Here is a 16589-nt window from a genome sequence, read left to right on the forward strand (position 1 = left end):
TTGCATCTACTATTACTGGCTGTTGTAAATGTGCTCAGGACAGCTGAACATTACAGTGAATCAAAGGTAAATAATGACATAAATACTGTTCAGTTTTTTGCACAGACCGATCGTTTTGTGTCTTAAAATCTCAACGTATCGTCACGAGCCGCAGGGTTATATTTGGTTTTGTCTGAGTATGTTTTTTTTACTCTCAAAGATTTGGTACCCTTATATGAAGACTGCAACAGTTTGAGTTAAAAATCTTTGTTTGTGTTCTACTGAAGAAACAAAGCTACCTACATCTTTGATGCAGATAAACATCAAATTTTCATGTTTGGATGAACTATCCCTTTACTTAAAACAAACTATTACAAATCATTTTAATACAGGGTTTCTGCAGATATGAACAAGTGAAATTTAAGACTTTTTAAGACCTTTTTAATACCACCTTATATGAAATTTAAGACCTAAACCTGTAATGGATATACACATTATATCATATGTAATATTTAATGTGTTTAATGTAATAAGTAAACAATTTCATGGCTGTCATAAATGAAATTCAGTTTCAGTTTCAGTTTTAATCAGGCTGTTTGTTCGGTCCGGCAAGTAAAAAAAAAAAAAAAAAAAAACATTTTAAAAGTATCTCGAAAGCTGGGGGTCAACTAGCTCGACCTATATTTATTATTATTATTAAGAACATTATATACATAAAAAAGGTAGTTTGACCTGTATTCTACTACTGCAATTCTGTCTGAAGATGCAGTAACTTCTGCAGGGGGAGAAAAAAATCTTCAGTTGTTAGCAACTGGCCTTAGCCAAGCCCTATATTCAGTTTATTCAAGCCAAGTATCGCTAAACTTGCACTTACCCAAAGCTAAAAAGTTAAATCCATTTTACTTCTGTGGTACAATCCGAGAGAGACTCGCGCCAATATCAGAAAGCTGATTGGCTATTACATGTTGGTCTCATTTGTAGTTTAAATACAGCAAATTATATTTGGAATAGTGAAATAGAGAACTACAACACCACGGAAACAACCAAGTAACAACAACAAAAAGAGAATTTAAATGAGCATTAGCGGTAGCGTTACATGGACATTGGAAAAATAAGACCTGTGTAAAATTATTTAAGACCTAGAACAGCGAATTTAAGACTTTTTAAGGCCTAAAATTTAGATTTTTAAATTTTAGACTTTTTAAGACTTTTTAAGACCCCGCGGAAACCCTGTAATAAAGCAATAAAGCTCAAATAAAATAAAATATAAATATTACATGAAAACCTTGGGAAATAATACCATTTTCTAAACTGTGATAAGGTGAGAAATGTTAAAGGTGTCTGAATAAATTTTGGTTTAACTGTATGTGCACCAATGACAACATTATGGTTTTGAGGTACCTCATTAAGTGATTGTGCCTCCATGATTGTGACGATATATTCGGTCGGTCCGACCAGCGCAAGACAGCGGCTGTCAGAGCTCACGGCCAAAGTATCTGGACCACGATTCACACCGCGTGCAACCACATTACCTTAGAAAAAAGATCAAGATTTTAGAATACTGCATCTACACAGATATTTCAGTTATCCTAAAAAAAAAAAAGCGTTCATCTGAATGTGCTGTGAAGCGGAACTGACATCAGCTGTATGATTTATATTGTGCTGTAAAAGCGATCATTTACTCACTCAGAACACGGACCACATGATGGTCATGTTGAGAAGAGTTATAAAGTACCAAGTATCCAAGAGCACCAGCGCTAAAAAGACTCTGACCATCGGGAGAATATATCACACACTCAACTGAACCACCATGCTGCCTGCAAACACACATTATAATGCACATTTAAGAGAAATATGAATGATATACAGTTAATATGGCTGAAGGCCTGCATTTAAAATCACACCAGAGTTGTTCAGCTGAAATTATGACTTTGCTTTCTGCAGACCAGCCAAGTTCTTACACACTGACTGAATCAATCATTTGTTTTTGAACCTTGCCTTACACAAAAGCATTGCCATGTTATAATTGAAGGGGGTCCTGTCAAAACTGTTGCTGTAAAATTAGAAACACACAATCACCTAGAATATCATTATATGCTTAATCAAAGATTTGTGCTCATGGAAATTACTAAATTAGTCAAACCTGTTCATTAGAATGAGGTGTCCCAATACTTTTGGCCATTTAGTGTATGTGTGTTTTATGCAGTTTAAAAAAAATGTCACAAAAATAGACACTGCTGTTCAAAAATGTTGGAGTTGGTAAGATTTTAAAATGTTTTTGAAAGAAGTCTCTTTTTCTCACTTGATCAAAAAGGCAGTAAAATCAGTAATATTCTGAAATATTATTACAATTTAAAATAGCCGTTTTCTGTTTAAAAATATAATTTATTCCTGTGATGCAAAGCCAAAATTGTTGCATCATTATTCCAGTCTTCAGTGTCACATGTTTCTTCCTTAAGGATTAAGAATCCTTTTTTTTAAAGTGCGTATGTACCTGTGTTGGGCGATTAGGCTTGATGATTGGATATCAAACACTCTGACAGTTCCTGAGCTCGATCCACAAGTGAAGAGAGGCATGCTGGGATGGAACGCAACCGAACAGGGACTTTCATCATCATCAGAGACAAAATCATAGAGCTGGAAGACAAATAAGAGACTGCTTTAATGTAATATCTAGGGATGTAATGATAATATCAATACCTTGATAAGGTGATAGCAAAACTGTCTCGATATTATTGTGGTCTCATGACGATATGAAACAATAGGTCTTCAGAGCAAATGTTTTTAAAATACATTTAAACTTAAATTTAAACCATTGCACGTGCCCTATGTAACATTATACTACAGCTCAATTGCACCTAAAAAGAGAAGTAAGCACAGAGTCTTCGTATATCACAAATAAAATAAGTTGCCTTTAAAGTTTAGGTACAAGTCAACTCACTGACTTTTTAAGGCTTCTTAGTTAAGAACATGGGTTGGATCTCTTAAAGTGCTAATAATTTAACCTTATGATACATAAACACATTTATGTTTTAAAGTTTAAAAATAACATTTCTATATCTGACCTGTTGCATGGTGTCCATGTCCCACACCCGTACAGTGCTGTCTTTGGAAACTGTGGTGACCCGCCGCCTTACGCCGTCCACACTACAGCCCAAAACACTCGCCGTGTGTGATCTCATGAGTGTACGGTAACCGCGGGTATTGACATCCAGATACCCAAGGTTCCCTGTGGTCGTGGCTGCTAGAACTCTCGAGCCGTCGGAGGACACACACACCAAACTGACAGGCCCCTCGTGCTCTACAAACCAAACACAACTAAACTTTAGTAATTCATAGAGTTAGTTTTAAGCAAGATAATTGGTTGTGAGAGTAACTGACAGGAGCACTGACCCGCCTCTAAGAAAACCGATGAGAAGTCAAGAGGCCACAGACGCATGAAACCGTCTTCTGAACCAGTGACGCAGAATTCATCACACACACTGATGCTGCTTACTGCAATACCAGCACCTGAAAACATATTTATAATAGTTAATAATAAATTAATTAATTAAATAAATAAATCAGTGTTTCCCCTAGGTTTCCAGCGTTGGGGGGGGGGTGCTTGGGGGGTTGGGTGCCGGTAGCCAACGTTACTTTTTTTCCCGGTACTTTACCCTACTTTGTGAAATAACGAAATCATTTAATTCAGTGGAAAAATAAGTCCAAAACTCTCTATTTTAACATTTTGAACAATAGGGCTCTACAATCTTTTGCTTTTTTTTTTTTATTCTTGTGTGTTTTAATTTTTCTCATAATCAAATCGAAAAGTATAAACATTTTTTTATCAAATGAAAAATAAACCCTTTTAATTTTTGGTAAACAAACAGAGGTTTACTGTTAAAATCAATAAATAATAATAATTTAACATTTAAAAAAATAATTGTAGTATTTTTTCTACAATTAAGTGGTTAATCTTGTTGTTATATTTATTTTTTATCATATATATTGTTTTATGTCAATTATTTAAATAGGAATATATAAACACCTACATTATACTGTACAAAAGTAATACAAGACTAATGTTCTGTTACATGGTACTTTTATTTTGACAGGTTGCCTTGAAGTTTCTGTGTGTACAGTATGATATGATGCTAGTTTTCTCAAATGAAACGGTAAAAGTCACAATCACAGCAGCTTTGGATATTGAGTTTCTGTTCATGTGAGATGCAAATGCCCAAAATTAGCGTGCTTCACTGTGCGTGTAGTAAAAAAAAAAAAAAAACGCATCTCCACCATTCATATACTGAGGCAAACGGAGCATGCAGGATTCATATTGAAACGGTCTTTTTGCATTTCAGTTTTCACAGACACTAGTCCATATTGCGGTTTGAATAAAGTGACAGACCAACTTTTGATTTATTAATCCAAAAATCGACGAATTTACGCGGCATTTCGCGCTATAGTAGATTCGGTTTTTATGAATGGAGTCCGCGATCCCGTCTGTGTTTTCGCGGAGGAGACATTGTAAACACGTGACCATGTAAAGACAGAAATGACATGACTTCGTGTAAATAAGATAAATAACATAAGGCTATTTAGTTTGCTTAATAAAAGAACAATGTATAGACCTGTTCTATAGGAAAGATAACCTTAATGACTTCTATTGTGATCTGACGCTGTATCGAACATAAAATGAACTTGACGTTCAAGGGGGGCGGGGGGTGCCGTTGGGGGGGCGGGGCGCCCCCCTAAGATAACGGTAGGGGAAACACTGTAAATTAAAAAATTCCTATAAAGATTAAACAACAACATTTTTTTCTTCCATTTTTAATGAACTTTTAAAGACATCTTAATTTAATTTTTAGTATTTTTAAATTTAATTTAATTTATACTTTGCTGCAGTCCTCCAGTGGCCTATGTGTTGATATTTTTACTAATTAATCAAATAATTATTTTTAAATAATTATTTAAAACAATTAATTCCACCATGAAAATAACATCATGATTTAATTTAACTTAAGAGACCTTGAATCAAATCGAAACCAAAACAATTATTTACTACAGTTCTCAATTATGATTAAAAAGTGTCTATAGAGATGAAATAATAATGACAACAACAACATCATTTGTTTAAATATTTTTTTTTTAAATCCCATTTTTAATAAACTTTTATAAAAAACAGAATATTGTCTTCCAGTATAGTACAGTCTTCCACTGGACTAAGTGTGTGTTTAGTAGCTGATATTTTAAAGATGTTAATGTTGCAGACTGCATCTTAATTTAATTTAATTTAATTAATATATTTTATTTTATTTTATTTTATTTTATTTTATTTTATTTTAATTTAATTTAATTTAATTTAATTTAATTTAATTTAATATAATTTAATATAATTTAATTTAATTTTTTCTGCTGCAGCCTTCCAGTGGCTTAGGATATATATTAGCTGATATTTTTAATAATAATTATTTAAAAGTAATTAATTCCACCATGCAAATTACATCACAATTTAATTTAACTTTAATTTAGACCTTGAATCAAATTCAAAAATGAATCAAATCATGAAAAACTAATTCATTTTAAATTAATTTATTTCATGCTATTGTAAAGAATTAGGGATTCAGATTCCCTGAATCAAATTCGAAACTAAATCAAATTGTAAATCGAAATTTTTTGACAGATTTTTGACGTATTTGACAAGGACACTGAGAAGGCAGTAAACAAACAGTTGTAATTAGGAATGACATAAACCAGGATCAAACACAAATTCTCACCTGTGCTAAAGGTCTGTTTCTCCCTTTGGTGGGCGTGAGTCTCCTGAGCTGGGAGGAGCCTCCTGATGTTTCTTATTGCCACAGCAACATAATCAATCTCCAGGATGTGACCACTCCTGCTGCTGACAAACCTGTCCAATCACAAAATCATTCATTAATGTCAGCAGGTCTGTATACTACAGTAATTTAAGTGGACAGTTGGGAGTTTAATGTGTCTGTCATTTGTCATGATGTCAAAAGCTTCTGTGTACTCACAGCGTGCGCTCATCCACTGGACGGTCCTGAGCGTGTCCCTTCTCAAAGGCGAGGTCAGTAAACTCTAAATTGTGATACTGTCCCAGATTCACCGGACAAGAGCGTAGAGAACCGCCACGTACACGCCACAAACGTATGTTACCTAAACCACACGACACCATACTGCACACACAAACACATTCACTTAGAATCTGCCAATATGACTGAGGTTAATTACAATACAACTGTGTATGCTCACCGTGTTTCATCAAAGAACGCTATCTTCATTGTTTGGATGTCCACATCTGTGTGTGCTTTAGCCAAGACTGGAACCACACTTCCTTCCGCCACACGCCGAGTGTTCCAAAGGACCACCATCTAAATGAGCCAATCAAATAATTAACACAAACATATACAATATTCACACCTCACATGCAAAACACTTACAGTTTTGTTGTGGCTGTCTTTCCCTACGCCACACAGCACTCCTCCACTCTGGGAGAAACTGAAACAACAAAAACATCACCTGAGCTTGAGAAATCCAGCTGGCATTGCACAAACAATGGCAGATCTGTGTTGTATTTGTGTTTGTTGTACCTGAGCAGATTGAGAGCATGTGTGTGTGTAGGAATGATGGTTTGACACACTCCTCCGCTGTAGCTCCAGAGACGAATCAGACTGTTTGCACCCGTTTGAGCTGATGCCAACACTGTAGAACTGGTGTTTAATGCCAAAGCTGAGACCTAACCAAAAATAGGAACACATTAACAAAAAAATTGAGGGCAGCTAACCTAACTGCTGTTTAAACTGGTGTGGATGATAAGGTGAACGGCTGTTATAGTATGAACCATGTTTACTGGATAAACCATGTTATACAATAGCTAGCATTTTTAAAGTCTCTTTTGCTCACCAAACCTGTATTTATTTGATCTAAAGTACAGAAAAAAACAGTTTTCTATTGGAATATACTTCAACATTTAATTTATTCCAGTGATTTCAAAGCAGCTTTTTTGGCATCATTACCCCAGTCACATGATCCCTCAGAAATTATTCTAATATTCTGATTTTCAGGTGAAAAAAAATATGATTATTATTATATTATTATTATTATTAAGTTGAAAACATCTAAGTAGACTTTTTTCAGGTTTCTTTGATAAATAGAAAGTTCAGAAGAACAGCATTTATCTGAAATAGAAATCTTTTGTAACATTATAAATGTCTTAATTATCACTTTTGATCAATTTAAAGCATCCTTGCTAAATAAAAGTATTACTTTCTATAATTTCTTCCCCCCCAAAAATTATACTGACTCCAAGTTTTTGAATGGTATAGTGTATTATGTTACAAAAGCTTTTTATTTCAGATATATGCTGATCTTTGTATCTTTCTATTCATCAATACTGAAAAAAATGTACTGTTTAAATATTGATCATAATCATAATAATAAATATGTCTTGAACAACAAATCAGAATATTAGAATGATTTCTGACGGATCATGTGACACTTAAGACTGGTGTTATTATGCTAAAAATTCAGCTTCAAATCACCGGAATAAAATACATTTTAAAATATATTCAAATAGAAAGGAGTTATTTTAAATAGTAAATATATTTTATAATTGTACTGTTTTTGCTGTACTTTACTGTATAAATGCAGGCTTAATGAGCAGAAAATACTTCTTTAAAAAACAAAAAATCTTTTGACTGGTAGTGTAATAAAAAAAAAAACCATAATAAAAAATAAAACAAATATTTATCAATCATTGGTGTTTTATCATGTTGCTATTGTACTAGTTTTTTAAACGCAATAAGTCACTCAAAAAGCTGTGGGTTATAATGATTGTACCATGGTTAAGGGAGTGTATTCCACATCACATCATGCAAACCACCACTAAACCTTGGAAAAATCACTGTAATTTAGTAAAAATCATATTTAAGTGTCTGTCTTTTTGCAAGAATAACCTTATCTGTGTGTCCGATAAAAAATCTCTGTTGTCCAGATGAAACGCTCATGCTGACAATAACAGCGTGACAAGGATACACAACTTCCTCTCCATCAGAACTCCACACAGCCTGAGAGAGACACAACAATGTGTCAAGTAATTAAAATCAATTATTATTAAATTTTGTAATCAATGCATTATATTTTAATTTCCAGATTATGCATTTTTGCACCCCTTATATTTTGTCTATGTGTGTGTGCATCACTTACACATCTCTTTGTAGCTCCTCCGAAACCAATAATTCTGTTCAGCTTCAGAATGGGGTCAGGAAACAATTTCTGAAATATATACAGCGATCCTCTAAATGACCACAGTGCACAAAAAAAACCTAGTTGTAGATATACACACAGCTTTATCATGTAAACCATGCTTTAACATGCATTTATGCTCTGTTAGTGAGTGTTTATGTGTGGTTAACCTGAGGTTTCTTCACTGGTTGGTCAGAAGACAGAGAGACAGGTCGAGGAGATGCTGCATTGATGACCTAAAAAGAAACATTTTGATGGGTCCGTCCAAATTCGTTATTCTTTTAAAAAACAAATCTCACAATTGGTTTGATTTGTAATCAAGTGCATTGATGAACAGTGCAACGGAATGTCCTATGAAAGTAAAAAGGGACAATCCAATATAATCCAGTAGAAATCACCCAAAAAAGCTGTTTTATTTCCTTAAATTGCTTTGTTAGGATTTCAACTGAGGAAGCCAATCTTGTATTTACTTTACTTACTGTGATTTCCTCCTCACTGTCTGTCGTGTGAGTATAGACGTCATCCTCGCAATGAGCGTATACGTGCACTCCAGCATCATCTGTACGCACCACTGTGACCTGTTCGCCCGCCGGCGACCTTTGACCTGGTGACCCCGGGCTCTCTGAGCCTCCAGAGTGTGTATAATTCAGCTCAGGCAGATGCTTTGTCTGGATCACTGAACGCTGCTTAGTGCGCTACATGGAGAGAAAAAAGAGAAAGAGAAGCCATTGGAGCTTGTAAATGTCAACATTAGTTGCACTGGAATGAGGTTCAACTAAAGTTCACACATAAACGCTCACTTGTGCAGGTTTTGGGGTGGTGATCTGCTGGATGAGGGAAACTCGGTCTTGTACAGGTTTACTGATGTTTACAGCACGACGCTCTTCGCTTTGAGGGCTCTTTTCAGCTGAGACTTCTGTGAAGTGAGTGTACGATTTGTGCATCAGATAAAGTTCACAGTGTTGTGCGTGATTATGTATGTTTACATACTCAAGACTTACTTTTAGTTTCACTGTTGGATCCTTTCTGTATGGAATCAAATGGTAGCTTTGTTCCATCCGAGGGAAACCTGAAACACACAAGATGTTCTATGTTTGCAATAAACATTCTGAAACCATGAAATAACAATTGCATGTGAATCAATGGCTTTATCTAAATGCACATCAATAATTTGCAAATATTCAGATTAGTATTCAAACTTCCAAATACATCTTATGGACAATATCCTGATTCCACAAATTCTGGAATATGCCTCTTTTAATCTTAGTTGGCAAAGAAATCTGTCTTTGGTAGTGCTGTGTCGAGTTTTTTTTAATTGAAAAGTGTAAAAAAGTAGTGCAAAATTAATAACTGAGCATACTGTATAACGACAGCATCATGAATCTCTCGGGACATAACAGTAGAAAGGGCACACGCATATGTAGATCTGAATATTTACATTAACCAGGTATACAGGATAGCGCAAAACAAAACTATAAAATAGATATAAAAGCAGATATATAAATATTCGATAAAAAACGTAAACAAAATTTTTTTTAATTAGAAAACTTAAAATATAAAAAAATAAGTTTAATAAAAAAATGTATTCATAAATAAATGCATAAATAAATAAATAAATCTCAATATATATCAGCAAATCAGAATATTAGAAAGAGTTCTGAAGGATCATGTGACTGGAGTAATGATGCTATAAATTTAGCTTTAAAATCACAGGAATAAATTACATTTTAAAATATATTCCAATAGAAAACAGTTATTTTAAATAGTAAAAAATATTTCAGAAATGTACTGTTTTTGCTGTACTTTGGATCAAATAAATGCAGGCTTGGTGAGCAGAAAAGACTCTTTTAAAAAACATTAAAAATCTTACTGTTCAAAAACTTTTGACTGATAGTGTATACTATAACTAATAAAAATGACAAATACACATACTACAAATATGCATACTATGACAAATACACATATCAGTTCACCCATTAATGAACATTTAAAACTACTCCTGTAAGCAAGGTGTTTAATTAAACAGAAATATGTATTCCTAGTTCTCCAGGTTAGACTCACCTAATGTAATCATATAAGTCATGCCAGCTCTGGCCTTTCGGCACAGGGAAACACATTTCTCTGGGCATCGGTGCAGTGCCATCTGGTAACATCAAACCAGACTGCCTGAACTCAGAGAATGACAGACCTACACAAAATGAAATAATATATAATTACATAGACAATAAACAGCAATAACAGATAAAACCACATGTGCACAACCAAGACAGAAATGTACCAGGGTCAAACAGCAGGTCGCTGGTGATGATGTTTTTAACAGACATATTGGCACAGAGTTTGATGCTCTTAAGGTGACTGTGGGTTCTGTTGAGGTAAACCAAGAGAACGTGACGTAGATCCATCGTCAAGCATGTCCATCTTGTGCTTGGTGGCGCTGGGCCAACTAAACCTGAAATGCACAAGTTATCAATCAGGAACTACAAAAACGCTTGCTGTGTGCAGAAAACATCATTCAAATAAAGGACAAGCGTGAAGTACCTTGTTTAGCAGTACTGGCCGTATTCTCATACACTGAACCGTGTGCAGCTCCACACAGAAAAGGAAACTGCAGCCATGTTGCTGTTGACTTGAACTCTTTGAACATGTTAGAGAATGACACACGGATCACCTGTCCCTCCTGAATGATGAACACAGCAACAGAGATGATAGATCATCACAAGGCACATTGTGTACATCAAAGTCTGTATCCAGTGTTGGGGAAAGTCACTTTTAAAAGTAATGCATTACAATATTGAGTTACTCCCTAAAAAGTAACTAATTACGTTACTTAGTTACTTTTTATGGAAAGTAATGCGTTACGTTACTTTGTGTGTTACTTTTTAAATCTGGGCAGGGCTTGCTTGTTTGTTTTTAATATAAAAAGTTCTATTTTTGGCAAATGTAAAAGCCTTTTTACACCAAAAGCCTCAGAAAAGAAAAGTAAATTCCTGTCTGTACAGTAGACCGCAGAAAAAATTTCCACTCTTCAGCAATAAAAAAAAAAAAGGAAAACAAATGTTAGATTATCTTGAGTCATTTTTGCTTATTAGTATGGATGAATTGGATCATCAAAGGTCGGCAGCAAAGACATCAGTTAATGAAATGGGATTAAATACATAAAGGATATTTGTATTATTTACCATATTTAATTATTGCAGGTCTGCGTTGTTTTCACTGTTTTTATTCATTTTGAGGAATACTGTATCTGTTTTTTTAGTGAGTGAGATTATTTTTTGTATGTTCACAATTATTCTAGAACTAAAGTAACATCTTACTCACAATTTCTCTCGACATGGGGACAGGAGAGCTTTTAATCAATAAATGGGGGGAAAAAGTAACTGGCGTTACCTAATTGAAAAAGTAACTCAGATATTTTCTTGTCAATTAAAAAGTAATGCGTTACTTTACTAGTTACCTAGAAAAAGTAATATTATTATGTAACTTGTGTTACTTGTAATGCGTTACCCCAACACTGTCTGTATCATTACGTAATTGTGCATATAAACCACTTTTAACCTCAGCGGCGATGTCGAGGTGCACAATGAAGTGCTTGTTTGGGCTGGGTCTGAACAGCAGGTAAAGGTACCGGCCAGTGAGCCCCAAAGACTGGCTGCTGGTTTTGGGCAGGAGGATGTAGTTACTGGCCGGTATGGAGCCACGGATCCGGAACACAGAACACTTCAGGCTCTTATCCTACCAATAAACAAATCAACAAGATAAATACATGCAAACAAAAACTTAATGCTAATGAGAATCCTCTGCGGCAACGACCTACCATGTATGTGGTGACGTCTCCCTCTTTGCTGACTTTCTTCCATTCTTCTATCTTCGTGTGTTTGAAGATGTTCACGTATGGCTGCTGCCACAGAGCTGATGGAGAGATAGAGGCACATCAATCACTGCTGATTTTAGATTTCAGACTTTACTCTGCATGTGTGCTTTGCATAGTGAGTAGGTGTAAGTTTAGAGAAAAACAGTGTAAATAAAATAAAAAAAGATTAAACTAAATAAATTGGTTGAATATAAATTAATTGATTCAAATAAAATAAACAAATAAAATAGTTAAATAGTACCAAAACCAAACAGTATAGTACTAGAGTGAGTAGAAAAATTAAAAATAATGAAATAAATAAATAAATGAAAACAAATTTTTAAAAAAATACATTAAAATAATAAAAAAATAATTAATCAGTTATAAATAATATTAGTAATAGAAATGCAAATTCCTACATGAAAACATATTTCTGCCTTTTAAATATAAATATTAGTCCATGACATCTAAATGACTAAAAACCCTTTGTTTATGGTATAAATAAATAAATAAGTAAATGGGTCATTCCAGCTGGAATCATCATATTTTGGAAAAGTTCCCCACCTGACCTCCTCAGATTTGTCTGAAAAAAATCCATGTGATGGGTAATATGACCAATAGATCATATACAACATTTCAGATCTCTACTGTGCGTACTTTTTTCACAAAAAATGTGTAAAAAAAAAAAGTTTGTTTTTCACTCCGTTTTGGCATCACAGTCTGAGTGACCATGTTCAGACTGAAATATCTCCAGAACTAGTTGTGCCAGGTCCATGAAATTCTGGGCTAAGAGTCCTAGTCCAGAACTGCATGAATTACAACTCACAGCATTGTCACTGAATTTACACCTGAATGCTGGCCCTCTACTTTTCTTCGAAACTATTACTTTAAGGGTTTTCAGTAGGGCTGTGCAATATGGACAAAATAATCATATTGCGATTTTTTGAAGGAATATTGCGATTGCGATTTTATTTGCGATTTTTTTTTTTTTTTTGCTTTTTCAAACAAGCTACATACATACATTCTAAATGTATTCAGTGCACAAGAAGTGGATAACAAAACATTTCACCATGAAATAACATAGTATTAAGTTTAATAAACAAAACTGTAGTAAAATTGTCTTTAAAACAGACAACATAAAATAAATAAGCCATTTTACTTTTTTCCCGGTACTTTATCCTACTTTGTGCAATAAAGAATACATTCATTTCAGTGGAAAAATAAGTCCAAAACTCTCTATTTTAACATTTTGAGGGTTCTAAAATCTTTTGCTTTTTTTTTATTTATTTAGAAATTATGTTTTAATTTTTCTGATAATGAAAAAGCATAAACATTTATTTATTTTTAATCAAATGAAAAATAAACCCTTTTAATTTTTGTGAAACAAACAGAAATTTACTGTTAAAATCAATGTGTGGAAGAAAAATTATATTCAGTTTAAAACGTTTAAATAATAATTAAGTGGTTAATCTTGTTGTAATTTTTTTATCATATATATTGTTTTATGTAAATTATTTAAATAGGAATATATAAACACCTACATCATACTGTACAAAAGTAATACAGGACTAATATTGTTCTGTTACATGTTAAACCGTACTTTTATTTTGACAGTTTGCCGTGAAGTTTCTGTGTGTATATGATGCTAGTTTTCTCAAATGAAACGGTAAAAGTGAAACTCACAGCAGCGATTTGGCGATTGAGTTTATCTGTTCACGTGAGATGCAAATGCCAAAAATTAGCGGGAGCGTCACGTGTGCTTCAGTCTGCATGTAGTAAAAAAAATAAAACGCGTCTCCATCATTCTTACATACAGAAGCAAACGGAACATGCAGGATTCATATTAAAACGGTCTTTTTGCATTTCAGTTTTCACAGACACTAGTCCATATCGCGATTTGAATTAAGTGACAGACCAACTTTTGATTTATTAATCCAAAAATCGACGAATTACGTGGCATTCCGCGCTATAGTAGATTAGGTTTTTATGAATGGAGTCCGCGATCCAGTCCGTGTTTTCTTGGAGGAGACATTGTAATCATGCGACCATGAAGAGACAGAAATGACATGCCTTAGTGTAAATAAGATAAATAACATAAGGCAATTTAGTATGTTTAATAAAAGAACTATGTATAGACCAGTTCTATAGGAAAGATAACCTTAAATGACTTCTATTGTGATGTGGCGCTATATCGAAAATAAAATGAACTTGACGTTCAAGGGGGGCGGGGGTGCCGTTGGGGGGATAGATAAAATCGCAGCCTTGTGCGGTTTAGAAATCGCATGTGCTTAAATCGCGATTTTTTTGCGATTGCGATTAATTGCACAGCCCTAGTTTTCAGATGTCCATAGAAACTTCAATTTTCAATGTATAAGCATCAAACTTGGTAAATGGTCTGATATGTACCATGTCTTTCACATCCTTTGATATCAGACAATAGAGTCTGATGGATGTTGAGATATTAAGGTCCAAAAATGAAAAAAAAAAAAAACACTCATTTACACCAATGTTCAGAGCAATATTTCCCATGAATGACACTAGGTGTGAACATAAAACTTGTTTTTTTTTGAAAGAGCATATTGTTATTGATAAAATATACAAAAATTAGGATGGGGTTTTGCCTCATTTTTTGTAATAATTAAAAAAAAAAAAAATTGTTGTGTGACATTCACAACTACTCTAGTACCAGCTATTTTGAACTCATATGCCTAAATTAGAGATCTGAAATTTTGTATATGATCTATTGGGCATATTACCAATCACACAGATTTTTTTTTCAGAAAAATCTGAGGGGGTCAGGTGGGGGCCATTTGATGATTCCTGCTGGAATGACCCAAATATAACTAACTAAATCAATTGGATTAATATACATTAATTGATTAAAATAAAATAAATAATTATTTAAATAAAGAAATGGTACCAAACCCAAAAAGTACAGTACTAGTGTGAGTAGAAAACAATATTAATTTAAAAATGCATTTAATAATAAATTTAAATCTAAAATACAATAAAACAAATTAAAAGTAAAAATAAAATGAATAAATTGTACCTAACATTACTAATAAATTTAACATAATATCTAAATATTTTCCAAATAACATTTTGCACAGATTTATAATTTTTGACAGTATAAATTGAGTCTTCCTACATGAAAACACATAGCTGCCTTTTAAATATTAGGGGGCCCATGACATCTAAATGACTGAAAACCCCTTGTGTATGGTATAAATAAATAAATAAATAAATAAATATAATTAACTAAATAAATTGGATTATTATAAATGTATTGATTAAAATAAAATAAATCAATATTTAAATAAACAAATGGTACCAACCCAAAAAATTTACATTACTAGAGTGAGTATAAAAAATAATTTAATAATTAATTTAATAATTAATATTAATAATAAATTAAAATAAAAAGTTCAATAAAGTAATAAAAATAAAAAAATATAAATAATATTATTAATAAATTTAACATAACAGAAACTAAATATTTTCCAAATAATATTTTCCACATCTTTCTAATATAAATTTTCCGCAGTATAAACTGACTCTTCCTACATGAAAATACATAGCTTCCTTTTGAATATTAGGGGGTCCATGACATCTTAAAGACTGAAAACCCCTTGCGTATGGTATAAATAAATAAATATAACTAATTAAATAAATTGGATTAATATAAATTAATTAATTTAAATTAAAAAAAAATTAAATAAATAAATGGTACCAAACCCAAAAAGTACAGTACTAGAGTGAGTAGAAAAAAAATAATTTAATGATTAATATTAATAATAATAAAAAAATAAATAAAAATACAATAATAAAAAATAAAACGTACAAATAAAAATGAATAAATTATAACATAAATAAAATTAACATAACAGAAACTAAATATTTTCCAAATCATATTTTACACATATTTATAATATTAATTTTCCACGGTATAAATTGAGTCTTCATACATGAAAACACTTTAGAGGGTCCATGAGGGACATCTAAAAGGTTGAAATCCCTTGTGTATGATATAAAATTTGTATTGTACTGGTGTTATACTGCATTGCATATTTTTCATACTGTGCTGCACTGTATATTCCATCTTTTAACGAACAAATTAACTTATTTCAGGTCTATTTCGAATGCTTATTACTCAGTTAGAGAAATGTTTTAATAGATATTGTAATCTTACCTCTGGACGACATTGTTTACTTCACAGATCTGATCCACCTGTTGACAGCTAACGGATTTTAGCTCACAAACTACCACAAAATGAATTGACTTCTGTCTCCTTCGTGTCCAGAAAGATTGTATCCATTACAACAACTCAGTTTATTGCCGTATAGGGTTTACATTTTCGGTTTTGGTCGCTGTTGTGAGGGTTTTGTAGGTCTGTGAGTTTGTTGGGCTGCTCTCTCTGCTGTTCGCGCTGCAGAGACCGCCGCAACACGTTCGAACTCGAACGGCATTACGTCAGACGTACGTCACGTACATCATGCCCAAAACCTAAAAACTGCGAATC

General features: G+C 33.1%; 1 protein-coding gene across 1 annotated transcript; it reads right to left on the bottom strand.

Moving 5' to 3' along the window:
• Positions 1 to 449: 449 nt before the first annotated feature.
• Positions 450 to 16383, bottom strand: LOC141300308 (WD repeat-containing protein 90-like). The gene is made up of 22 exons (XM_073830624.1): positions 16260 to 16383; positions 12035 to 12129; positions 11776 to 11952; positions 10759 to 10897; positions 10499 to 10669; positions 10282 to 10408; positions 9222 to 9289; positions 9021 to 9136; positions 8700 to 8915; positions 8391 to 8456; positions 7932 to 8042; positions 6567 to 6712; positions 6417 to 6474; positions 6229 to 6347; positions 5991 to 6152; positions 5736 to 5866; positions 3373 to 3489; positions 3045 to 3280; positions 2474 to 2616; positions 1666 to 1796; positions 1381 to 1511; positions 450 to 455 (listed from the first exon to the last, which is right to left on the bottom strand). The coding sequence occupies exons 1-22, from the start codon at positions 16270 to 16272 to the stop codon at positions 450 to 452; spliced, it is 2679 nt and encodes an 892-aa protein (XP_073686725.1). The 5' UTR covers positions 16273 to 16383.
• Between the last annotated feature and the right edge of the window lie 206 nt (positions 16384 to 16589).

This window comes from Garra rufa, chromosome 24, assembly GCF_049309525.1.
Source record: "Garra rufa chromosome 24, GarRuf1.0, whole genome shotgun sequence".
NCBI classification, from domain to species: domain Eukaryota; kingdom Metazoa; phylum Chordata; class Actinopteri; order Cypriniformes; family Cyprinidae; genus Garra; species Garra rufa.

Excerpts from the sequence above, each read along its gene's own strand:
- LOC141300308 (XM_073830624.1), bottom strand. Across the intron at positions 9,290-10,281 it reads GACTTATATGATTACATTAG|GTTTCCCTCGGATGGAACAA; the intron begins GTGAGTCTAACC and ends TGTGTGTTTCAG. Across the intron at positions 8,916-9,020 it reads CCACCCCAAAACCTGCACAA|CGCACTAAGCAGCGTTCAGT; the intron begins GTGAGCGTTTAT and ends CTCTCCATGTAG.